A 27,594-nucleotide genomic window follows, 5' to 3' on the forward strand; every position below is an offset into this window, starting at 1 on the left:
CAAACGAACATGATTCACAAATTTAAGCAATGATTTCTGGAATCACGTTGAATCCTGGAATTCGGACACAAGTAGCTACAATAATAAAATAAACAAGTGAAAACAAACAATTGACTGAGTTAATTGTTGAAATACCATGCATAGACTGATATTCCCCTTATTACATACTATACAATTTACGCCTAATTTGCGCTACTACTAACGGTTTACAAAATGGGTCCTACGGACCCAAGACTCAGTTGACCTATGTGGCTCTTTACGAACTTGACCTCACTTTTACGTTCTAAGTACGCTATGAAAATTTCAGCTCGATATCTTTTTCGGTTTTTGAGTAATCGTGATGACAGACGAACAGACAGATGAAAGACGACAGACGACAGACAGACAACCGGAAATGGACTAATTAGGTGATTTTATGAACACCTATATCAAAATTTTTTGCTAAGCATCAATATTTTTAAGCGTTACAAACCTCGGACTAAACTTAATATACCTTGCATATATATAAAAATTACAAATTTCTCCCCTACTGGTTTGCGCTTGTACTAAAAATAAAAACAAATGAAGATAACTTACATAGTTGTTTCAAGATTCCCAGTATAGATGTCAGTACTAACATTAAACCAATAATGTTTACAATAATAATTGTAGATTTTAATATAGGAAGATTAGCTATGCATCGTTTTGACGTGTCTGTAGAAAGTTTTAAGTCCAAAGTATCATTTAATAAAAGTACATAACAACTAACGGTTATTGAAAATATAAAATGTCCCATCTCAATTATTTAAAACAGGTAAGTGATTTAAAAAAATTTGAAAATCATTATAATTCAATTATTATTTTTTTGTTTATTATTCAGTTACACAAATTAAATTATACCCAACGCCTTTATAGTACTAAAAAACCACAATTAAATGAAGTCGTTATAGTATCTGCGGTTCGGACACCAATAGGTTCATTTTTAGGATCATTAGCACCCTTACCGGCTACTAGATTAGGAGCCGTTGCTGTAAATGCAGCAATCGAACGTGCTGGTATTCCTAAAGAAGAAGTTACCGAAGTATTTTTAGGATCAGTATGTCAAGGCGGTCAAGGACAAGCTCCTGCTCGTCAAGCTACCATTTTTGCGGGTCTTCCAAAATCCACAATTTGTACAACAATACATAAAGTATGTGCATCGGGATTAAAATCGATAGCATTAGGTGCCCAAAGTATTCAAACAGGTGACCAAGAAATAGTTTTAGCAGGTGGTATGGAATCTATGTCAAATGTGCCATATTACTTAAAAAGAGGCCAAACACCTTATGGTGGAATAAGTTTACAAGATGGTATTGTTCTTGATGGATTGTGGGATGTTTATCATAAAATTCACATGGGTAATTGTGCTGAAAATACAGCGAAAAAATTCGGAATCACTCGTCAACAACAAGACGATTATGCAATTCAAAGTTACAAACGAAGTGAAGAATCATATAAAAATAATGTATTCGCGTCCCAATTAGTTCCAGTGAATGTTCCTCAAAAAAGAGGAAAACCTGATTTAGTTTTCGATGCAGATGAGGAATATAAACGAGTTGATTTCAAAAAATTCGGTAAACTAGCAACAGTTTTCCAAAAAGAAAATGGAACAGTGACTGCTGGAAATGCATCCACATTAAATGATGGAGCTGCAGCAGTAATATTAACTACACCTGAAAAAGCTCAAAAATTAGGATTAAAACCATTAGCTCGAATTGTTGCTTTTCAAGATGCTGCAACAGAACCAATCGATTTTCCAATAGCACCATCATTTGGTATTCCAAAATTATTAGAAAAGGCAGGTGTTAAAAAGAACGATGTTGCTTTATGGGAAATTAATGAAGCTTTTAGCGTTGTCGTATTGGCGAATATGTTGAAATTGGATTTAGATCCATCGAAAGTGAATGTACATGGTGGAGCTGTAAGCTTAGGACATCCAATTGGAATGTCTGGTTGCCGTTTAATTGTACATTTAGCCCATGTTCTAAAACCAGGACAATTTGGCGTTGGATCAATTTGCAATGGTGGAGGGGGCTCATCTTCTATGCTCATTGAGAAATTGTGAGTTGTTGTCTGTTATTTTATTATATTTCTATATCCATTTTTTTAAAATAAAATTAGCTTTATCAAAGACTGCAAATAAATATATTTTTAATAAATACAGTTCTATATTTTTGTTCTAATAATTATGTGTGCCTTATAAATTTTTTATACTAAAATATATAGTTTTCAAAAAAAATATGGTAGTTTTTCTTTATTTAAAAAAATATATATAAAGCCTAGTTTAAATTAGGAACATTTCTCCTTTCCATCTGATACCTGAACACAGTAATATTTGGGGATTGAAAATATGCTTGATTATCACTCTGAATTTTACTTTACGAATATATTTGAAATTTTACGTTTCAGGTCGGAACATACATTCCAACCCGAGCATGTCTTTATGACTCTCGTGTAAATAGGTATTTATCACGCCTGTGATCTATTTGAATCAACAACTGTTCTATTTTTTTGATGATACTTTTTGGTATGTATTTTTCTGGCTTTAAAATGTCAGAAGTTTATTACCTATTTTCGACGAATTATTTTAGAATTGGATAATAAATCCAAGAACTGAATTTTTTATTGTAAAGAAGATTAGTTTATGCATTTATTCAATCTTTATATCGAGAGATTAGGGTTTGTCAGCACATTTTTATTGTTGTTATTTTAATTTTGTGAGTGTCACAAACAAGATATTTAAACTAAGCTTTATATTAATATTTTAATTAGCTTTAATTTATTATAGTACTGTTTCTTAGCTGAAAAATAATGACAATTCTTGCCCAATTTTAAGTTCCCCAAGAAATCGGCAGTGAAAAAAAGTCTATCACCTAGATACGTATTTGGCTAAAAAAATGACGTCACTAAACACTAAAACCAATTATTGAGATTCCTTCAAACAATAATTCTAGCCTGTCTCAATAATTTACATTCACAGATACTTCGAAAAATATAAAATTCGTAAATTGCATTTAATCCTCCGGTAAATGACTTCCGGAATGTTGGCCAGATTCCAAAATTCAAGGTAAGTATACGCCAATTTTATCAAGCAAAGTTCAGTATTAATACAACTGGCGAGCAGATTCAAGAACGAAAATTTAAATCTTTATATTTCGAATTACTTTCGATTATTTTCATTTGTCTGGGCTACTTCCAGACCTATAGTGGCGTTGGTGAAAGAAATCACAAAACATCGAAAATTAATTGAATTTTATCTTCTGGAAGTGGGAACGATAAAATTTAGAGTGAACTGGTAGCTTTTTTATATTTTTCAATTAAGAACCTGTACTAGTATTATTTTTTATATTATTATATTTTCAAAGACTTTTAATTTTGTAAACTGTTTATGAGCATTCCGAAATGCATTTTTGATAGAGAACTTACTCAGCAATATTTTGCCATGTAATATGATTTTAATCTTTGAATCATTATATTCCATGATTATTGATGTCATACTTTCATGATTCAAATCAAATTGGTTTCTTTTCGTTGAAATATTCGTTGTTATTTTTGGCGGAAATTATTTTAGTTGAAAAATTGTTTGTTTGTTTGTTTGTTTTTTTACATTAAAAAGATTATATTAGAAAGCTTGGTAGAATTAGTTCTAGTTGTACCATGTTAGAAAGTATTTTATGGAGAGTTTGGGCAAATAGTATTCCCATTACTTCGATTGTCATTTAATTTTTTTAAGTGACATAACTACAAGATATACTGTTGATAAATTTTTAGTGAAAATATTAAACTTTTTATATTAAAATTTTTTAATCAAGAAAGAGTTTAAAATTTATATTTAAATTGTAAAAGAAAAATTGTAATCAATTTAAATTAATAAGCTATTAAGTGTTCCATAAAAGAACGGATATTTCGTCAGCTATAAATTGTTTTGAATAAATTTTAAAAAAATATTATTTTTACGGGTCACAAAAGGTGAAAAATATTTTTATCCATTTTATCAATGTTATTTGTTATTTTCATTATGCAAAAACAATAATGATAAACAATAATTGTTTCAAACTGAAGGTATATTTTAATAAGCAAAATAATTACTTATATATGTACTGTCCTCTGCGCTGTTTGTAAGGTTTTGCAATTTTCATAAAAAAGTTACTTGGGTATATTCAGAAAATTTAACAATGTCCGTTCACAAAAAACTTTAAAAATAATTATCTAAATGGATAATTCATTTTAGTTATTATGTGCGAAAAGTGCTTAAATTTACTTGCCTAGGTAATTTGCTAGCTTCTTTATGGCAATGCGAAAATCGGTTATAACTTATAAGGAAGGTAGCGATTTTTCAATAGGTACTGCTTTTATTCAAAAGAAAGTGTATCTTTTAGTAAGTATTTTTTGTCCGAAAATGTTTGCCAAATCGTTGTTAATGTTAAAAATATAAAAATGAAATATCAAATTGTCCTGGGCAACATGTTGGCGTGTAGAAGACATTCCTCTCGTTTCTTTATACAAAAGTAAAACCATCATGCCTTTACATTGCACAGATGGAGATTGATGACATCCTATCGTACCAATTGGTATGACGTTTTTATGTTTGTATAAAGGAACCAGAGGGGTAGGAAAGTAAATTGGCCTATGACTAGACGTGACGTCACATAAGATTAATTTTTTCAATTTTAAAATCGGGATGCAAAATTATCGCACAAGCAAAACAATTTTCCTATTGTCGACAGCCATAGGCTCATAAGTTGTTGTAAAAATCGAATACTTTCGTAAAATGGTGGTGGCACCGCAATGATTGGACCAGAGGCTATATCAGTAAACCGATATATTCTCTGGATTGGACAGTAATCACTAATGCCACATTGACTATGATAAAACAGTTTGGAACACAGATTATAATTTTTATTATGTAATAAACTATTATCTTTGGTTTGAAACTTTTTTAAATATACCTATTTATGGGAATTAAACAAAGCCTTAAATAATAGGTTTTTTAATGTGTATTTTAGAAATATTTTTTTTTTAATTGTTACTATTGTTAAATAATAAATAAAATTAAATATTTATAGACCGAATGAAAATGTTGGAGACAACAAAAAACCAGTGATAACATTATACACAAAAGAACCATGCCCTTTATGCGAAGAATTGAAAATTGAATTAGAACCATATATGAAACATATACAATTCGAAACTGTTGATATTACATTAAGAGAAAATTTAAGATGGTTACGATTATATCGTTATGAGATACCAGTGTTATTTTTTAATGGCCAATATTTATGTAAACATAAGTTAAATAAGGTGCTATTGGAACAAAAATTAAAAGAAGTATATAATAAATAAATATTTTTATTTTTTCACAAATCAAATTGGTTGTTCAATTCATTTAAATTCCGAGTTATTGTTTTTTTATTCATTCCAAATTAGAGTTTCTTCTCGCTTCGGCAAATCACTTTTTGCATGAGATTTTGATCGATATTTCAGAGAAAATCAAAACAAAATTTATGTTTCGGAATTTGGTGAATCCTCGTATATAGGATTATTTTGCCTCATAAAACACTAAGTTTAGGTTCATTCAACGATTGGGGGAGTATTTTTGAGATTTCACCTAAAAACCTGTACGAAGAGTTTTTATTTCGAAACGATTCCAAGATATCGCCCCACTTTATTTCAAAATAATTTAAAAGTAATAATTTGGTCATAGAATTTTGGAATTATTCAACCGGAAAACCTGGAAAAGTCTGGGAATTTTATTTTGGGAAAACAGTGGCTGCATTATTTTGGGGTCCCAATTGTCATACATAATTAGGAGGCAAATAGCAAGGACACAAAAATCTGGTTGATTTTGCGATTGAACGACAAGTTTCTGATTTATTGATCACCTAAACGACACGATTTAAGTACCTTTTGGATGAAAATCATTTAAAAAAATGATTATTACCCAAACCGGAGATTTGAGGGCTTTCTTCTTAAGGTGTAACCCTTTGAAAAAGTCGAGAAAAAAACTTGTGTTTCGGAATGTGATGAACCCTGAGATATCGCCTAAAATCCTGCATGAAAAGTTTTTATTTCGTAGTGATTCTGAAGGTATCTCAAAAAACTATTATCTAATCGTCAAGTATAGCTGGAGTTGAAAATATGATTTTACAGCACTTCAAGTGATTTCACTTGTTCAGTCTCATTTTTTACAACTTCATGTTTTTTCGTATGTTTTTTCATGCTACTCGAATCATGAAATCCTTTATGACAGATCGAACAGGCATAAGGTGTTTCGCCCGTGTGAGTTCGCATATGTACCGTAAGATTTCCTTTGAGAGCAAATTTTTTATCACAAACACTGCATTTATGTCGTTTTTCCCCCGTATGTGTTAACTGATGTGTTTTTAATGCACTGTCCTGTGTAAATGATTTTTCACACAATTTACATGTGTGAGGTCGTTCTCCCGTGTGTGTTACAACATGCAATTTTAAAGTTCGTTTATGTCTAAAATTTTGATTACAAATATCACATTTAAACGGTTTATCACCGGTATGAATTAATCGATGAGTATTATAAGCACTTCTAGTAGTAAATTTTTTTTCACAATACGAACATTTAAAACGTTTTTCTTCACTATGTATAAGTCGATGCGTGCTTAATGAACTCTCTAAAGAAAATGATTTTTCACATATTGTACATTTAAAGGGACGCTCCCCAGTATGCATTCTTAGATGAATTGAAAGTTGTTTCATAAAAACGAAACCTTTTCCACAGTAACTGCATAAATATGACTTTTCTCGATGATATAATTTATGAACAGCTAAAGCTCCTTTCTTCCAAAATTTTTTATGACACTCGTTACATTCATATGATTCCCCACTACGGATATTATTCCGTTCGTATGATTCCCCACTAGAGATTTTATTTCGTTCCGAAACTGATTTCTGATAATTTTCTCCAGGTGTATGTTTTATTCGGATATGATGATTTAAACGTCTCCTACGATTATAAGCCTTGTCACATTGAGAGCATTTAAAAGGCTTTTCTTTTGTATGAACAAATATATGGTCCGTTAAACTACTTTTTTGTGTAAAACCACGTCCACAAATTTTGCAAACATGAGGTTTCTCCCCTCTATGTATTCGTAAATGTTGTGCCAAACCTACAACACTCTTATTACATATCTGACAAGTTTGACCACTTTTCTTCTTCGGTTTTGAATTATGCTCCGTTTGTAAATGTTCTTTATCAAAATTGTTGGGTGATTGACAATTGTTTTCGAAGTCATCTTCAACAACTAAATTATTTTCTTCTTTTACTGATATCGGTTCAATTTTAATATTTAAATTATCTAAATACTCCTTAAATTTTTTATTAACTTCGTGGCATTGCTTTTTAAACATATATGCGGAATTCAGTTTATCTACACAAATTGTGCATATATATTGTGGATAATTATCATTTTCGATTACCTATAAATACGTAAAATTAGTTTACGAAATCTTAAGTCTATAATATAATAACTACCTCAATGCCAGAAATTTCAGTTAACATTTCAGATAGTTTTACGGAGCCCATACTGAATAATGATCTTAATACACCTTCAGAAGAACATGTTCGACAGATTATTTCAAAATAGTCCATTCTTTTTAGAATACATGAATAAATTATTATTTTTTTAATAATAATCTACTTGATTCAAATGACAACAAACTGTCAAATATGCATACAACTGTCAAACATGCATGATATAAGCAGAACGCACCCTATTTGTTATTTAAAATTGTATGTTTTAGTACTCTCACCAACCATAGAAAAAGTTAAGAGTTAAACATGGTTTAAATAAGTTAAAGCTAAACATGGTTTAAATAAGTTGATATGCAATGAAAAAGATGAAGTTCGAAGTTTCCCGTAGCAATCCCGTCAAGCAATTCTGCATCGAAAGCAAAAAACCGCATCTTTCTGGCATACCTAGAAGTGTTGTAGAATTTGGATCGGTAAGTGAGTCAGTCAATTTTATAGTATTTTAGATGATTCTTTCTGGCAATATCGTTGCGACCAAAAATGTTATTTCGCGTAAAATAATAAAACACATTTTTTTTTGTATTTTTTCCGCAGAATTTAATAGCAGGTGCAATGATTTTTTGGATTTTCCAAAAATTTTAAGCAATTTGTCAACAACTATTAAACAATTAATTGTTGCAAAATTTTTTTCTTTTTTCTCATTTTCGAAAGTGTTCTTAATTCGTTGGTACCTATTCGTTGTGTGCGTAGTCATAGTAGGGACAGTAAAATCGATGCCGCCGCTTCCAGTGACAAATTTTGGCTATAAAGGAGGCTGTTATGACTAATTTGCAATTCTTTACATGTTAATGTTATAGAAAAAGTCAAATTAAAATTATTGAAAAACACTAATTAATTAAACTTAATGCATTAAAGTTGTGAAAATTATAAATCAAATATTATTTTTCAAATGTAAATTACCATAATTATTTATTTAAATTTGTGAGACAAAAATATTAAATTTTCAATGTAAGTCATACATGCAATCCATACAATTCTATAATTAAAGTAGTGTATCTTTACCATGGAAACGTCTCCAATAAAACTCACGCACGGTGTGAATACCTATATTTATAAATTGATGTTTATTGAAAAAATTACAATTAAATATGAAAATTATCGTAATTTATTCTCATAATTAGATGATACCGTAATTGTATAAACAATTTTGTTTGTATTTTGTTATACCTAATAGATAAAAATAGGTTAATTTAACAGAATTAAGTAATTAATTTTTTTAAATTATGAATATTCATTAACGGTAACCGTTAATTGAATATGGAACTTATAATAACGTTTTTTCACGAAAAATATTATCATAATTTTACTGTTATAATTTATTTATATTTTTGAAATTATAATTAACATAACTTTGCAAATTTTCTTACTAATTTCGCTACAAATGGTAGAAATACGCAGTAGGCTACTTTGTATTTCTATACTGCCAGTAGCGTAGTGAGCCCCATTTTATGATTTCTACGCGGGGTCATCACTCGTCAGTAATAGAAAAAATAAATTAGTTGATAATGATCCGAAGTTTTAATGTTATAGTTAACGAAACATATCTAGTTTTATATAAACCAAAAATTTATGTACCTCACCGAGCAATTAAGAGAGTAATTGATTAATTAAAAAAAAAAAAGCATAAAATTAAAAATTGGAAAAAGTAAAGCAAACAAACTCTCCGACTTAAAGTCCGTCGACGTCAAAGCTCTCCTGCTGTTCTTAAACAGCTCCAAATGGTTCATGGAGTAGTGGCCAAAGATGGGCCAATCCTTTTTCGGTATCACAACGGACTCTATGGTCTAAGTGTGTCCCACCCCAGGACAGCCACTCAAATCTAACCTAACCTAAAGCAAACAAAAGAAATTTTATTATAACATGTAACACAAAATACCGAAATACCTTTAATTAATTAGGAATGAACTTTTATTTATAAATCAAATATTATCAAAAACTTAAAAATTGAATAAAAACAAACAATGGACTGAGTTAATTGTTGAAATAGCCTGTATAGAAAGTGTTGAATGTCAGTGTCTGCATTATTTTTTATGAGGGTTTAAAAAAAATTAACACAATAGACCTTTTCATTTTAAAAAGTGATTACCTTTCGTTTGTTAAATACTAATGTGATAAAATGAATAACAATATCTTATATCTTTGTCCAATTTATTACTGTCTGTCCGAAACAATAATGAATTGTAATTGAAAAGGTCTATTATGGAAGCCTACTGGCCGCGCATTTATTTAGTTTCCGAATTTTTCGTTTTTTCAAGAATGTTTTACAAGACCACTAGTTGAAGCTACTAGGAAATTTTCAACTCCCTATCTTATATAGTTTTGGAAAACACAAATAAACAGTGATGTTTACAAAAAAATGTTTCAAACAAAAGTTGTTTATTTTTATATTTATAATTTTTGTTCTACCTGTAACGGTTTACATAATGGGTCCTACGGATCCAAGACCCAATTGACTTATGTTGCTCATTTATGAACTCAAATTCACTTTTTAGTGCCTAAGTACGCACTAAAAATTTCAGCTTGATATCTCTTTTCGTTTTTGAGTTATCGTGTTGACAGACGAACGAACAGGCAGGCGGGCATCCGGAAATGAACTAATTAGATGATTTTATGAACACCTATACCAAAAATTTGTTGGTATCCTTAATATTTTTAAGAATTTTGATAAGTATTTCATCTATGAAGGGTATCTTTATTTATATAGATTGCATCCATTAAAAAGTTATTGCATAATGCAATAATACCTAATTAAAATAATTCGGGGTGAGGCGACAAGTTTCATTATAATCATTATTTGAATATAAATAAATAAAAATTTCCAGAATTCAATAACTGATGTGCATAATTCTTACTAATTAGGTGGTATACCTTGAAGATTAATTCTTGGTAATATGGTGAGTATTTAAAGGAATGTAAAGGAAAGTGCTCTATAGTGATCCGTCAGGGTAAAATGATCCCTCGTTATTTTAAGTGAACCATTAAAGCCATCTAGTATATTTATCGATAAATGGCTTCCACGTGATCAAATTAATCGTCCAACAAAGACTTATGACGCTCAGTATTTGAAATAAAAATTTTTGAAAAATTAAAATTGGAATATTTGATTTTAATTAAGAAAAATGTGTTATTTTTTCGATCTCTGAGGGAACTCGCTTTTCTAACGCAGCTTCTGCGCTACGAATTTTCTATTTATTATACTTGCGATACAATAATGAACTGCACGGTTAATGAAACGAGCTTCAATAATTATTAAAATATTTTAATATTTAAAATTATGTCATTATTTTGTCTTTATTATTTACATAAGTATAATTATATATATATTATTTTGGAATAAATAATATTATATGTAATATTTTAATTTATTCAAAAAGATTGGTAGATCTGGCCTTGTTTTTCTTTTGGACAACACACATTGTGGGCTCTGAACAAAATCACCTGCCAATTTTAATTAATCTTTTTTAATTCCTTAATTTGTTTGCGATGTATATACCTATTCGCTCCGAGCGTGAATTTCGTTTCCATGACAACGATACACTACTTTAATTATAGAATTAATGGATGCATATATAATTGTGTGGATTGCATTGAAAACTTACATTTAAAATTTAATATTCTTGTTTCACAAATTTAAATAAATAATTACGATAATTAACATTTGAAAAATAATATTTGTACAATTTGATTTCTTATTTTCACAATTTTTAATGCATTAAGTTTAATTAATTAGTGTTTTTCAATCATTTTAATTTGACAGTTTCTATATCATTAACATGTAAAGAATTGCAAATTAGTCATAACAGCCCACTTTATCTCCAAAATTTTTCACTTAAAGCGCTGGCATCGATTTTATTATCCCTACCATGACTACGCACACAACGAATACATTAAATGTTTAACATCCGGCATTCGTTTGTTAAACAAATTAAATATATTTAGGTATTTTTATTTACACACTCAAATGATCGTTTTTTTCAAAAATTATATATCAAAAATCAGATCATAATTAAAGTTATTTATTTTATAATTTTTAGTTTGTTTTCATAAATTTAATATAAAATAGTAATTTTTATTTAAATACCATCGACGAACATCTTTTTCTTGATACATGTACGAGCACCAAGGTAATTTTAAATAAAAAGCTTGAAACTTTACTTTTGTGAGTATAGATTTTGGTTTGAATTAAGGATGTACGAAGGCCCGAGCAATTTTGGACAAAAGGCATGATTTTTTTAACATGAAATTGGACTAAATCAAAAATTATTTCAATATAAATGACTTCAAAAGTAGGCATATTTAACATTGATCTTATGGGAATTAAACGGTAGAAGGAAGATATGTTTTCATATTTCTCCAAAACTAGTCGGTAAAAATTAAATTAAAGTTAAAAACTTAATAAATTATTGAAAGCAAAAAAAACCCGTTGTACTCAACTAATTAGTGAGGACGGTAGTAGGGACACATATTAAAAATATATTTTTTAAATTTTGATGGTGAATTATGTTTATAACTTGACAACATAAGACGAAAAGTAAGAATAAAATTTCCGATATCTGGAGTAATTTTCAAAATATTGAAAATTGAAATTGTTGTTTAATTATTTGGCTTTCAATATTACGAAAACCAAGGCAGATATCGAAAAATTTCATTCTTATTTATAACAAAATTCTTCATCAAAGTTGAAAATAAGGTACAAATAAATTCAACCCTAAATCTAAAATTGCCTTGGTGCTCGTACTAGGATGGTAAAGAACTTCTGAGAGATATTGAAATTTATTTATACAAACATCGAATTTTAAAGATACTTAAAAAATTATCCGGTACAAAGTCATCATCCTAACTCAACCCAGAACCATACATCTACCGTTGCTTTATGATAACAATTTCAATAAATATAAAAATTATATTGAATGTGTTAATTAATTAGAAAATACAGTAAAAATAACTTACATATTGTAATAACAGTTCAATAAAACCTACATTATTGTTTTTTTAAACAGTTAATACGTCCATGAACCCATAAAAATAGCCTCTGGTTATGTCCGCAGGAAGTCTCTTTATTATAAACGAAGTTTATTCAAGATGTTGTTGTCGTTGGTTTGAAAAAAATCTGCTATAGTCCACACAACGTCTATATACAGATAACAGCAGAAGAATTTATAATTAACTAGCCTGATACCCGCCCGTTGCACTTGGCTTAAAAGTAAAAAACGGCGCTTTATAGCCTCCACCTCTCTTGATGTGCACAGTTTTCAATTCTGTTAAATGTAAAATAGCCATAACTCATTGAGTATATCAGAAAAGTTGGCCATGAATGGTTTGACATTTTCTATTTTAAATTTTTACAGAATACTTTCATTTATGGTTCAAAATAATGATTATAGATCTGCTCCATCTATAATCTTCAATTTAATCCATAAATTACAGATTTGTTGTGACGGCGGGAATCGAACCCGATTTACACCATGAGAACCACCATTCTTTATTATAAAAAAATTTAATATATAAAAATCTCGTGTCACGGTGTTTGTGGTCGGACTCGTTCGAAATGGCTACACCGATTTTAATGAATTTTTTTAAAATATTTGGTATGTATAAGAATAGGACTTTATTGAAAAGCTTATTTTGTAAGTTCGAGTTACATAATTTGGAATTTGTTATTTAATTATTCTGACATTTTTCATCTGTGATATCTAACATCGTGTGATATATCATCTATGAATCGATGACTAAAATGGTATTTGATTCATTGTAGATTTAGTGATTTGTATATGGAGGTTAAAACATAATCTGTTTTCAATAATATACAATTTTATTAAAAAAATCGTTTTTTTGTCGTCTGGCATAATTTATTGTAGATATTTTCTCTAAATTTACTGTAAGGTGTTTGTAAGGCTGTAAGGTGCTTTTTTTTGGAATCATTTTGTTATCAATAGTACCTATGTTAAAAAAAGTTGTTGACAACTGTAATCATAGCAGAAATGGAATAAACGGTCCGAAACATCGGACAAGACTTTATTATATTATAAAATTGATATGGTTGGAGCCACTTTTGAGAAAAGCCCAAAAAAAAGGTTTTCCCAAGGGTGTGGGCCTTCTCGAATTTTCCCGGATATGTGGGTCATACCAATCCTAGGAACACCTTAAGGTCTAGCCTTGTGTCTAGTTTAATCGAAATTGTTTGAGCCGTTTTTGTGAAAACCCCAAAAAAACAAGATTTTCCCAAGGATGTGGGCCTTCTCGAATTTTCCCGGATATGTGGCTTATACCATTCCTAGGAACACGTTAAGGTCTAGCCCACTGCCCAGTTTAATCGAAATCGTTAGAGCCGTTTTTGAGAAAACTCCAAAAATCCTGTTTTGGCCTAGAGGGAAGTACCCTTAATCTTATGACATTTTCTTTTTATTCTAATTTTCTCTCCTTTGCTTCAACCAAATTGTTGTTCCTTAATACGAAGATAATATAATAATAATAATAATGTATAGACCGACAGAAAGGCTGCTTTGTTAAATGATACTTGAATACGCATACTTGAAACAAACTTCTCTTTACGACTTTTTTCGAAAGTTCTGCGTTTTCAAATGAGCATGTTAACGTCACATTTAAGCTATCGGTCTGAAAAGTAAGGAATTTGTCGGCCACTCTGACCACTTGATAACTTTAATAATTATCAAATAGGAAATTATTAAGATAGGAAATTTAATTACCTACAGTAAAAGCTATTATCATTTTTTGTAATAACCTTTATTGAAGTGACGGATCCGGAGATATTGGCCGAAACGATTTTGTGCATTTAAATTAATTCTCAATTATCTGTATTTAGAATTCATAATTGAACGCGTAATAACTATATAGATTAAAAAGTTAGGTCATTAGTATTTTATTGTTTAAACAATTATTAAAAGAGATATCAAAAATATCGGTCAAAAAGTCTAATTTTTAAATCATAATGGTCGTATAAGTCGTTAACGCTACAAGTGGTACAAAAAACATTATCGAACAAAAAATGAAAAGAAATTTAATTATTTACAATAAAGGTAAATACCATTTTTGGTCTAAATTCACAATTAAGAAGATATAGGCCGAAACGGTTTTTCTCAAAATAGCGGCATTTCCGCCCTCTTTTTTTGTAAGATTTTGTGCATTTACATTTAGTTCGTGATATTGAGCCTATTTAAATAAAAAAATAACTCTTGTAATTTAATGGAGGAAAAATTTCTCTGCAGACTATAATAAGAGCCTAGACTATAAGAAACCAAAGTTATTTCAATAATACGACTTTAAAATTTGTGACTAATATTTCCAATGACTCATTTTACTGATTCTCTTATATAATATAACAGACATAAAAAGACATATTCATAACAGACATAAAAACATTAAAACAAAAACAATCGTGATAAAATATTAAACAACACATAAACCCCGTGGTAAATCACCCCTATAACGTCTGCACATATTGAATTAACATTGTAATTTTCCCTTATATGTTTCATAGTAACGGTTACTATTTTACACGCCATTTTCCGGCACTTTGTATTTTGTTACGTAAAAGTGCGTAAATAACAAATAACAATTTTTGTTTAATATTATTTAATTAGTTAAAAATATAGTAATTTAATTATGATCAAATGAGTTAATAAAAGTTAATTAATTAATGCTATTGGTACTTAAAATCCGAAAAAAATTTAATGCATGAGAAAATTATATTAAATAAATTTTTAGTGATATTTAATTCTTTAAAAAACTTATGGGTAAGTAATAAATAATTTTCATGATGAACATGTTTCTATAGGGTGTTAAAAAAATATATAGCTGACTATACTGTGCCGAATATTATGCATTCTTTTAAGTAGAAAATATTATATTATTATGATATTAAATATTATGCCTGAAAAATTTTAATTTTTTATCTTAACAAAAGTTTACCCGAGCTGGGTTTGTATCACAATCTGTGGCTGTCCAGGCCAGTGTTGTCTATACTAAACTAAGGTATCGACGGATACCATAGCTGTGAACAATCCTTCTAAATCTTAATACCAAGTATTTTTAGCACGTTTTAATAGCTTGACCAGTATGTAATGAATGAAATAGAAATTTTAAATTCAATTCTCACCCATTAACGTTCGTCCGAATGATCTGAAATTGCGCAGACATATTAAAGATGTTCCCAAAACAAAAAAAAATGTTAGTTTCAATAAGTTCACCTATACTTCCTTCCTTTAAGCACGTGTAACTACGTGTAGGTTTAGTCAATTACTTTATAGAAATAAAAACTTTGTATTTTTATATGTGTATATCAAAAATAGGAGTGTTATTTTTAATTAAGCCTAAATGTGATATTTCTAGTACTCGTAGCATTACATAATGTACCTATCTATAGTTAGTATTAGTTTACTTTATATGAATAATATACATTAATTTTTAATTGGTAGTAATCCTACCCCAGTAAGTATAACTAAACATATCTAAAGATAACTTTTTATCGCGAAAAGTACAACTTCTTAAAAGTGAAAAAAGGCAGAAAATATCGAAAAATCAATTGATATTTATGACACATATTTATGGACATGCTCTTCTTAAAAAAAAGGCAAATATTTACTTATTTATAAATTTTTTATTTAGATATACATTTATTTGTCTTCATGATGCAATCAATGATGCAATTAAAATTTTGCGTGAACCATAATTTGACAAGATGTTCATGTGAATGCGACCTCTCTGTTCCACATTTTACTTCCCAGATGATAAATTACCTTTCTATAACTACCTAGACCACTTCAATCAACATATTGCATTGAAAAAGAGTTATGTGGCTTGGAGGTAAAATTCTCACCATCTGGGTACTGAGATCAAAGCCCTGCACATGGAAAAAGTAAAGATACATGAAAAAATATTATGCAATATATTCTCTACAACTTTATTTATTAGTTTCTTAATTTTAACAGAAAAATTTCAAACTTTATTCTTCTCGACCCCTCGACGTTCTAGCTTTACGCCGCTTTTGGCAATCTTTTCAGCACATGTTATTCTCACATTTCATTCACGAGAAATCGTGATCGAAAAAATGTCACCGTACACACATGTACAAACAAGTGTGTACACACAGACTTCCATCGAAAGGTGGTCTTAATACATTGCCGTGGCTATGAAACGTACAGATATGTTGAAAATTTGGGCTTGTATTTTCTGACCGATTACAAGAACTTCTTTATTATCTTATCATGCTTTCTCTATATCATTCATTATCGGTTTTTTTAGTCTACTTAAGCACTAAGTCCACACAAACAAGTTTTTAACTTGTTGCAAATAAGTCTAAGTCACAACCTAAGCGTTTGATCGTTTTTATATTAGATTTTCTTGAATGAAAATTCATATCTATCTAATATTTTTGAACTCGGTTAAACAGTTGTATATATATATATATATATATGTATTTGAATCGCAATAAACCGGTTATTCTACAAAAACTTACACACATATGATTATGTATGTATAACTAAGGTATCTACTATTGTGTATTTATAGGTATATACTTTACCTACCTATATGTGTAATATATATATATATATGTAACTTGTCTGTCTCTAAAGGTATATGTATACAAATACACAAGTGAAGTACATACTACATAGACAGTGTATTTGTATGTTAGTGAATATGGAAAAAAAATGTTATGTAGAAGAAGGTGGTATAGTCTCACATAGTCACTGTATAAATACATATAGGTAATATTTACATCTATATACAGGTGAAAATTACAAAAATTCGATTGCAAAACGGCAGTCAAATGCGGCACACTTGAAAATATTTGAATTTTATTATTGCTTTAAACACCTATGTCGTGAAAAATGACCGGATTTTAATCAACCACAAAGCTTATTCAATAGAAGTCACTTCTTAGGTACATCTTATTTCCTTTCTTAGTCCTTACTGCTTTGTACCAAGACTTAAATAGTTGAAATATTATGTTTTAGTCATGAAATTTTGATGTTTTTGCAATAAAGTACTTCTAAATGGTTTTCGCAAAAACATAAAAATGTTTTTCCATCGAGTTCGAAGTAAAAAAAAGTTATGGCATAGATGAACCGGTTTCTACCCAAAACAGCGCATCGGCGCTTATTAAAAAAGTTTAGTAGTCTACGCGACCGAGGTCTTTAAAAACTAAAAGGTTTTAGTGAGAAAGCTATCTCTCCTTTTTTATACAAAAGGGGTTAAATTCACACAAAAAAATTATTTTCTTGAAACTTGATTGTTTTTCTTGGATCTTAGCTATCTTTTTCGGTTTGGAGCCTGTGTTAATGTAAATAGCAAGGGTGACGAACCTTTATGTATCAACTTGCCATTTTTTCTAAAGAAATGCTTTATAAGGCCATAGACGTGCCATCAAATAATTTCGACTTCGTGATTATTGGGATTCGCAATTATAATTCTTCTTTAATGACGTTTACTATGCAATATCTAGCAAACATAGTTAAAGGGGCCAATTTAATAACGTCAGTACTTTCGTCAAGACATTGCTATATAAAAGAAGCGGAGTTCATGTCAATTTTTTGTTGATCTGTTACTTTTCGTTTTAAGATCCTTTCTTTTACTGTAATTCTAGAAGGAGGAGTATCTTTGAAGCGTGAACTTTCTTGTGTCTATTATCAAAATTAACAATAGGTGAGGGCCCACATGCTAACCAGGCTTTCTTCAAAACCTTCCCTATTGAAAAGGATGATTATGGCGAGCAATAACATTTGTAGCCGAGTAAACTATCGCGCTCGTATGAAAAACTTTACAACATATTTAATCATAGACGTCGATTGTTTATGTCTGTATTTCATTGCACTTGCAATTAATTCCTTTTGCTCTGGTTCGATTTTTTGACTAACGAGCGCCCGTTTGTTCGTAATATAATATCTACTTCATAGTGAACTTTGTGATCGGTACCGTGCCCAAAATATCATGTCATGTACCTTGCCATTGGATCGCCGACACTGGTACATAGTGTTTGTTGAAATAATCCTCTGTCCTGAAAGTATATGAAAAAAATCGTGTTCATTTTACAATTTTTTTGTATGAGCGATCTTAGAGAGCGAGCTGAATTAAGCTGAACTTACTTTATAGAGACGCTATCTCCGTAAGTTTGTTTAATCATTAAATAAGTTCGAACTTGAATGTAAAATTGGATTTGGAATTTATGTATATTTATGTATATGGAGGCTATATGAGTATTTTACACTAAATTTTTTATTTTTATTTTGTGGTCTATAAATACATACGCAATGCTTTGGCTCTATCATGATGTTATATGTTCAAGTTAACCCATTATTGTGCATTTCTGACTGTGTATCAAATCAAAATTTATAACAATGAATGAATTTAAAGTATATATTCTACAACAACCTTAAAAATAGGAAATGACTAACGGAACTTCAATATTCGTAATTAAAACGAAAATTGATTGGAGATTTGAGTAGAAGCACTAGTGTGCTTCGTTCGTGATTAAGGCTGGATTTAATTAATAGGAAGCGCTATTAAAATTAGAAAAAGACTGATGAGAAATTAGTTAAAACTAAATTAGCCCTGGATATGAGATTAGCTACATCATGATTGTAGCTGATTTTTCTAGTATTTCTAAAGCTTAATTTTTTTTTTGCTATATGATGATTTACAATCAAACAATTAAAATTTTAATAAAAGCAGTTCCATGATTGCGAATAAGTAATAAATCAAGCACCAATATATTGTCTTATTTTCTTTGTTAATGAATTTAAAAAAAACCTTTTGTTTTCTTTTGAAAACAAAAAGATCCCTTTTGTTTTCTTTTACTATCTTATCCGTCTTTCTTTATACTCCGAAACTCCCACGGTAGCATTTATTTCCAGAGAGCTCTTTGCTCACATGAAATTTGTTTTCCTTAACGTTTTTAAACAAAACGTATTACATTTTGTATTAAAATGTGTATTAGCCTGATCCGTGTGTCTTAAAACGATCAGCGCGGAAAATATTTAAAAAGATTTAATTGCTTCAGTGTGTGTAGGGCCTCGGGTGGACAGGTAGGCTGATGGGCAGGTTCTATCATGCTGACAATCTTACAACCTTTTGTGTAAATAATTCCAGTCTATCCAATTATTTTGGGAGGGTTAGTACACACCTCTTTCATGCAAATAACACACCATCAAATCTATTAATTAAATTAATTTTGTTGTGACGGTTACGATTGGCTACGCTTTAGCTAACTGAACTTCTATACTGGGCCTTAAGTTCGGATATATTAGCTGTCCACGAGGGACACACTTTATCTATAGAGCCCATTGTGGTACCATATACGTGTTTTACCATTTTTTCCGCTGATAATTTCGTTTATCAGCTCCTCAATTATTTTGAGAGAGCATATACCATTGATGTATATACCATCCACTACACCAGCCCAACACAACTATTAACTAAATTAATTTTTGTTGTGAAGGCGGGACTCGAACCCGCTACCCTAGGTATACCGTGAACGGAATTGGTTACGCTTTAACCAACTGACCCATTAGGTTTGCCATGCGGGGCCTTAAATTGATATAAAATTTCACTTGCTATTGAAGTTTCACCTTGCACATCAAAATAATGCAAGCTACAAATTTTATATTTGCAACGCAACCCAAATCAACATTGTACTTAAACATATTTTATGTATATTGTAAGTTAGGTATTGCATAAAAAAAAGCCAATGGAAGTCACTGAGACTGACTCCAACTCCATGAACGAACGACCGAGCTCTCTGTGTATATTTGACTTGGTGGCTGTTATATCCATGACTATGATGATGAGAATAAAACAGTTATAGGTCCACTGAATAAAGACAACAATATACAAAATTTAAACATATATATTTTATTCACTTTATACAACAACAACAATATCTATACAACAATTTTTACTTTTTGTTTTGTTTGTTGGTGTATGTTGTTCGTCGTGTTGTGGAGGATTGAATTTAGAGAACAACTAAACTAACTCCAAGTTAAAACAAACTTTTTTTTTTCATTACAATTTCAAATGAATTATAATCGATGTGAATGGTTCGGTAATCGTAGCTCATTGTATGTATACGCGAGGTTAATTGGATTGTTGCAATTCCGAAAATAATTTGTAACCCATTGTGTAAGCTTCCAGAGTGTGGATATAATTGTAATTTTTTCGGGGAAAAGTGTTTTTTGTGGCTTTTTGTTAGTTAGGTCATTAGTGTTGGTGTAAAAGTGAAATTTTGTGTGACAATTTTTGTTTGGATTTTTTAACTTTTTAATTATTGTAAGCCCTTTTATTATTTATTTAAAATAGTTTTTAAGGATTTTGTAAGGATTTAATCTTATTTATAATTTGTATATATATTCTGTTCTGGTACTACTGCGTACTGTGGAAGTGTAGAGTAGACACGTGTAAAAGTAAATGACCGCTGAGTCATTTTAGTAATAATTTCTACCTGCTTATTTTTAAAAACTTTTTTTTTTACTATAGTTTGAATTTATGACTGAATTTTATTGCAATCGTATCGAATTTGTTTTTATAAAATTTTCAAAATTATAAAAGTTATTTTTACAATTTTATTGTGAATGCAAATGCAGCTTGTATTGCAGCGTTTCCATAATATGATAAAACATAATTTTTACGGTAATTGCTATGCTCCAGATATACGAGATTTTACCGATTAGCCCATAAAATATGACTAAATATAAAAAAAAAACTGAAAGCGCTCTTAAAATTTCAAATTCATCTCAATGCCAAGAACATTTCTTTGTATTTATTATAAGTACGTATTTCGACTACAATGTGGTCTTCATCGATATGAAGGTACTAATCTTAATTATTATCCTGGGTTTCTCGTCGTAAATTTGCTAATTGCATCTTGAGTTATCATTAAATTAGCGACATGTCTTCCAGGATAATAATAATGATTTGCTAATTTATACTAACGATGAATAACATTGCAGCCGAAATGTTTATTTATAATACCGATAATTGATCTAATCATTAAGACTGTGAAGTTGAAATTTTATTTCAAATATCTAAATCTTTCATTAATTATATTTCATAATTTAGTATTTGATCTTCTCAGTTATATTTTATATGTATTTAATATGATCGTTAGACTTTGAGCGCTTCAAGCTTTTATTAATAATAAAACAATTAGGGTGGCCCATGAGGGAAAATATTTTTATCTTTAGTGATATAAAATCTTATACTTTTTCATTAAGTTTTTATTCAAAACTGGAAAATGTATGCATCTCAATTTATGGTGGAAGCGATGGGAATAATTTCAAATAGAAAATTTCGTAAAATGGAAATATTTATCATAAACAAAGAAAAAATTATGATATTTTTGTTTAATATTTAATGAAAAGTATTTTATTAATGTATAGTTTATGTTATTTTAAGCAATTATTTTGGGTTATTTTGGATATTTAAGAAAATTTATAATTTTATAGCGTGATTTTCAAAAGTGATTTATTTTTCAAATTTACATTACTGTTTTTGCTTAAGTCAGAATTTCTGACTTAATAATCCATGAAAATCGATTATTGCTTTAAGTACTAAGTATCAGTAAAAATTCCAAACCCTTAGGAGGTATTGCTACTTGTATTTTTTAAAACTAATAAATAAACTTTTATAAGTGATTCATTTTCGTTGAAATCGATATTAATAATATTTACTATATATGCTATACATGCATCATGTATGGGATAAATATGCTAATATTTGAATAAATTGTTTTGTAAATTAAGATATAACGGCGCCACGTATTCTTTCTTTATTTGTTTGTTTGTTTGTTTTTGTTCAGAAAAAGATTGTTTATAGTTTTACTCAAATTACACTGGTCTACAAAATTTTATTTTAAATTTTCCTATTTGATGCGAGATATTTCATAAAAATTTTGAAAAATAAATGTGCTGAACCCAATTTCAAAGAAGCCATTATAATTTAAACAAAAACAAATGAAAACATACAATTGACTGAGTTAATTGTTCAAATACCATATATAGACAGTGTTGAGTGTTGGTAGTTGCATCTTTTACGAAAAAATGTTTCAAACAAAGGTTGTTTTTTTTTTATAAGGAACATTTTTTACATATACCTTTTGGTCTATCTCTCACGGTTTACAAGATGGGTCCTACTGACCCAAGACCCAATTGACCTATGTTGCTCATTTACAAACTCGGCCTCACATTTTACGCCCTAAGCACGCTATAAAAATTTCAGCTTGATATCTATTTTCGTTTTTGATTTATCGTGTACACGGACGGACAGGCGGACAGAAAACCATAAATGGACTAATTAGCTGATTTTATGAACACCTATAACAAAATTTTGTTCGTAGCATCAATAATTTTTAGCGTTACAAACTTGTAACTAAACTAAGTATACCTTGATATACATTAAATATGGTATTAAAAGAGGAGTATTAAAAAACAGGAAAAATTTCACTACATTTGAAGTAACACTGCAAAGTAAATTTTTTCAGCAAAATGAAACATCGACAATTCGTATGGGTATTACTTTCACAAAGTGATATTGATTATCGAGTTAGAAGTTTGTTAGATATCGTTTTGAAATTTTGAAAATTTGTTGAACAAGTAATATTACACAATTGAAACTTTTAGAAAATACACTTTACTATACTTAATTTATCTTTTTTGTAACTTTCCTTTAGCTTTTGAAGCTATCGATTTTGATAGTTTTAAGAGAGTAAAAAGTCTTTGTGAAACAAGTACCAAAAACACGGATTTTGCGATAATCAATTTTTAAATTCCAACTGAACGAGACATTCCCCACGGAGTTTGATAAAAAAAGTAAAAAATTTATAGCTTAAAACCAAATAAAATTCTGCTAGTTCTAATCCTATTCCAGGCAAAAATATAAGAGATATCTTTTTTTAAGAGCAGATTTGACTAGTTCATTATTGAAAAAATGTAAGTAATAGTTTTAAGTTTTTAAAAGCATAAAAATAGATAGCTATATTACGCTTATGATAAAAGCCAAACAAGAAAAATAAATAATTCAAAACTTTTTTTCTAATTCTATTTCGTAAGTACCTACATTATTATTTATTTATTTATTTTCAAGGTTTTCGATAATACATTATTTAAAATATAAAATTTTATTATTGTAGAGTCTTCACTCTTGTTTGTGTATTTATTTCTATGATCGATTAAATTTTGTTGTTATTTGGCCGATATTTTTATTGAATTTATCTAAAAATAATTTGTCAAGTCTGCATTGATTCACGCACCAAGAAAGAGTCCGTAGTTAATTTGATTGAAATCATTAAAATTTATAATACATTCTCAATATCTGGATCTTAATAAAAACGAAAGGTGTTCCTAATACTGGATTTGTTCCAATTAATGGAATTGTATGGAAAAATAATTTTTTAATAAATTTATTAGAATTATTTGTAATAGCGTTAAAATGGTGGAAGCGCAAATCAGTGTATTCAGCATATCTCTTTATCGCAAAATTAAGGGTTCCTTGCGCTTCCACCAAAATTGTATTTATGTTTTATGTATCTTTTGTACGATGTCAATTGAAGTTTTTAATTCGAATTTTTAAAGAACAATTATTTGTAAGTTAGTTTGGGAATCCTTTTTTAAGTAAATATATAGCAATTCTTGAAATATTCAAGTTTTTGTAAGACTATTTTTAGAAGCAAAGAATTTTAAATCTTAAAAGAAACAGATTTTTTTTTTAAATATTCATTTTTTAAATTGGTTATATTTGAAAGAAATTTTATGACATTAATGTTTGAGTATGATTTCGGGCATAATTCAGCAATAACGGCATAACGAAAATTGGCTTCCAAGTGATTCATTGTTTCTGTATACCATCGTAGATATGTAACTTTACATATCCCTAACGAGATGCCCAGTTAACAAGTCCATTTCGTGAAATTAATCGTTTTTCAAAGACATATCTCAGTAAATTAATTGTATCGCGCGCCAGCTTCGATGTCCTCATACCCAAAATCGTACTTTTACATTAACGCCATGAAATTACCTATCACATAAATATAATTTCATGGATATTAAAAATGTCAATCTGTGTTTTATTCCAATTTAGGTTTGCCACCAATGTAAAACAGAAGAAATTAATTTAACAAAAATGTATTTTGCTTTGATTAAAAGAAGGACATTATTGTTATATAAAACAGGTATTTAGTCCGAATTTAAAAAGGCTCAGGAATATGATCTACATTCATTTCTGTCTACTGTTTGAAACGTATGAAAATCCTTTACCGTTGTTTATATAAACAGCAATCATGTACATTTTGCTGATTAAAGTCTTTCTTTTAAATCGTTAATTTTCTGTTTATCGGGTCAATTATAAGTTGCTTTTGCGGTAAGTACTTCGAGACTGTTTTCAAGTTTTAATTTTGTTTGAAGTTAATGATTATTTTAAACTAAAACTCAATTAGTAATCTTTTTATTTCTATATTAATCTTGTTTATGAAAGACACTTCAACGCCATATGTGCATTTGTTTAAAGTTTTTTTTTTTTTTTGTTGATTTTAAAACGATCTCATATTTTATGTAAATATACTTGTTTATTAAAACTTAAGCAGTGATTACTCAAGTGTTTAAAGTGTACTTAAAATGATTTAAGTGTAACATAAATTTTTATAAAATATATACACTAAATCATTCTAAAACTAAACAAATAGTTATTGAATAGAGGTAAAAAAGATGTCGGGAAAAAATAATATAATGAAGTTGTGGAGGAACAGAATAAAAATTAATAAAAAATAATGAACAGTAATTCTTCGTTGTTATATTTGTTGGAGTTATAATTGGGTTCAATAATTAAACATCTCTATTTAATTTATGGTTCAATAGACAAAGAGGGTATCTTTTAAAAATTAGTAACCAATTTATTAAAACAGATAAAATGATAGTTTATGGACAGCAAAGAAAAAAATTACTGCAGAAATGGGCTGTTTAATGCTCATGCACTTTTATGCGGATGCACAAAAATATTTGGTTTCTAGCAGAAATTAAAAAGTGAAAAAATGGCCGCATATTTCTTTTTTTGGTTCCACATAAAAGTGAATATGCGCAGCTGAACAAGCCCATTGTCTAAAATCATAAACAAAGTTGATTGTGAATAGTCTCGGAAAACACTTTCTCCAATTAGTCAATTTTTGAATATCGGTCATTAAAGTTTGTTTTAATCAGTGAAATGAAAGATTCTTTATCTGGAAAAACTTTTTTTCTTTGAAAAGAATTTCATCTGTCGACACGATAACTCAAAAATGAAAAGAGATGTCAAACTGAAATTTAGCGTGCTTAGAAAGTAAAAAGTGAGATCGAGTTCGTAAATGAGCAACATAGATCACTTGGGCCTTGGGTCCGTAGGACTCATCTTGTAAACCGTTAATGATAGAACAAAAGTTTAAATATAAAAAATTTTACTTATAAAAAAATAAACAACTTTTGCATGAAACATTTTTGCGTGAATATCCCTGTTTGACCGCGAGTGCGCAAATAAGGTGTAAATTTTATAGTATGTTTTATATGGGACTATAAGTAAAGTGTTTGTGGCTATCTAAGAATAGATATCTATCGTTTTTTCTTACATGATGTAAAAAACAAACAATTGGGTAATCAACACTGTCTATATATGGTATTTCATCAATTAACTCAGTCAGTTGTTTGTTTTCACTTGATTTTAAATTAAGTTGCTTTTAAGTTTATAAAATTTGTATTACCCGTGAATAAGAAATTCTTTTACTCATGACATAAAAATTTAATTTAGAGAATTGATGGCGTTTTGAAGTTAAGTGGGCCTTTTATGGTTCCAGTATCCTAATAAAAAAAACTTTTCGTGTAAATCAATCGCGTTTTAGCAAAGATTCTTGTTACTAGAATTAATTTAAAAGTTTTATAAAAAACGCATACAGCATTTTATTAATCTGATGATGAATTTGTACTACATTGTAGACTGTGGTCGTCTATTTACAAACATTCACTTAAATATTGTTGACAATAGCTATAAATAAAACATAACAATAATTTAGTTTATTGACTCGGTCACCATATTATATTAATATTATACAATTTAATATTTATAAATAAATTTTTTGATTAAATCAGCAACATATTAAACTATTAACACATATTTTTTAGTTAAATATAGTTATAATAATAACAATACCTACTTCTTTATTATTTATGTATTCTATATATTTTGATTTTGTTGATCTTATTGTTAATTTAATTTAACCTATTTTAAGAATTTCTCAACTTTTGTTAATTTTATTCGTAAATTATTCATAAATTTTTTTTTTCCCAATTATATTACGGAGGTATTAAAGTCTCGATAAGCGGAACAATTAAAATAATACTTATGGGGTTTGACCTCCGTTTCTCTGAAATATACGCCTATAACAGAGGCCACCCTCATTACTATTTGTTAATCTTTATTTATGTATAACTACATTCATATTTACAATTACATTTTTATGATGTGGGTGGAATTAGTAACTTCGTTCTTATCCAACCGAGGACAATGTGATCAATTCTACCACCCTTTACCAAAAAAATGCATTTTTTCATTATATAATAAAGTGTGTTATATATACATTTTAATGTAATTAGAATTGAAATTCGGTCAAGTGTAGTGTGACTGATACAATAAGGATGCTGAAGAAAATTAATAAAAACACGTCAAATAGGCAAGTAAAATCGAACGGCCAGCTTAATGAAAAAAATATCAAGTTCTCTTTTTCCCCACTTCAATCGGCTTAAAAAATTCGAAATGTTTTTCCGGGAAAATGCGAACTTCATACTTTTATGTATGTTTTAAAACGTAATTTCTGACGATTTTTATAATTTTCTTCTAATTAGATAAATATTTCCAATTTGCTCAGAATATCTTACACAATGTTAATAAATATATTGCAAAAATAAATTAGTGGATTTTTCCTTTAATTTATGATCCAAAGTATAGTTTTAGGACGTTTAAAACCTTAAACCTCCAGTGGATTA

General features: G+C 29.0%; 2 protein-coding genes across 4 annotated transcripts; one reads left to right on the forward strand and one right to left on the reverse strand.

Annotated features, from left to right (window-relative positions):
* Positions 1–662: 662 nt before the first annotated feature.
* LOC123300266 (acetyl-CoA acetyltransferase, mitochondrial) lies at positions 663–5,361 on the forward strand. Of its 3 annotated transcripts, none has more exons than XM_044882809.1 (3): positions 663–793; positions 860–2,079; positions 5,085–5,361. In XM_044882809.1, exons 1-3 carry the CDS (start codon positions 767–769, stop codon positions 5,359–5,361), a joined length of 1,524 nt encoding a protein of 507 aa, XP_044738744.1. In that variant the 5' UTR covers positions 663–766. The 3 variants fall into 3 exon arrangements, with proteins under 3 accessions (XP_044738744.1, XP_044738745.1, XP_044738746.1); XM_044882810.1 differs by lacking the exon at positions 5,085–5,361 and adding an exon at positions 2,428–2,562; XM_044882811.1 differs by lacking the exon at positions 5,085–5,361 and having other exon boundaries at positions 860–2,255.
* A 37-nt stretch (positions 5,362–5,398) lies between these two features.
* On the reverse strand, positions 5,399–7,717 carry LOC123300118 (zinc finger protein 569-like). The gene is made up of 2 exons (XM_044882603.1): positions 7,526–7,717; positions 5,399–7,470 (listed from the first exon to the last, which is right to left on the reverse strand). The coding sequence occupies exons 1-2, from the start codon at positions 7,640–7,642 to the stop codon at positions 6,163–6,165; spliced, it is 1,425 nt and encodes a 474-aa protein (XP_044738538.1). The 5' UTR covers positions 7,643–7,717; the 3' UTR covers positions 5,399–6,162.
* Positions 7,718–27,594: the final 19,877 nt, after the last annotated feature.

Source organism: Chrysoperla carnea, chromosome 5 (genome assembly GCF_905475395.1).
Source record: "Chrysoperla carnea chromosome 5, inChrCarn1.1, whole genome shotgun sequence".
Taxonomy (NCBI): domain Eukaryota; kingdom Metazoa; phylum Arthropoda; class Insecta; order Neuroptera; family Chrysopidae; genus Chrysoperla; species Chrysoperla carnea.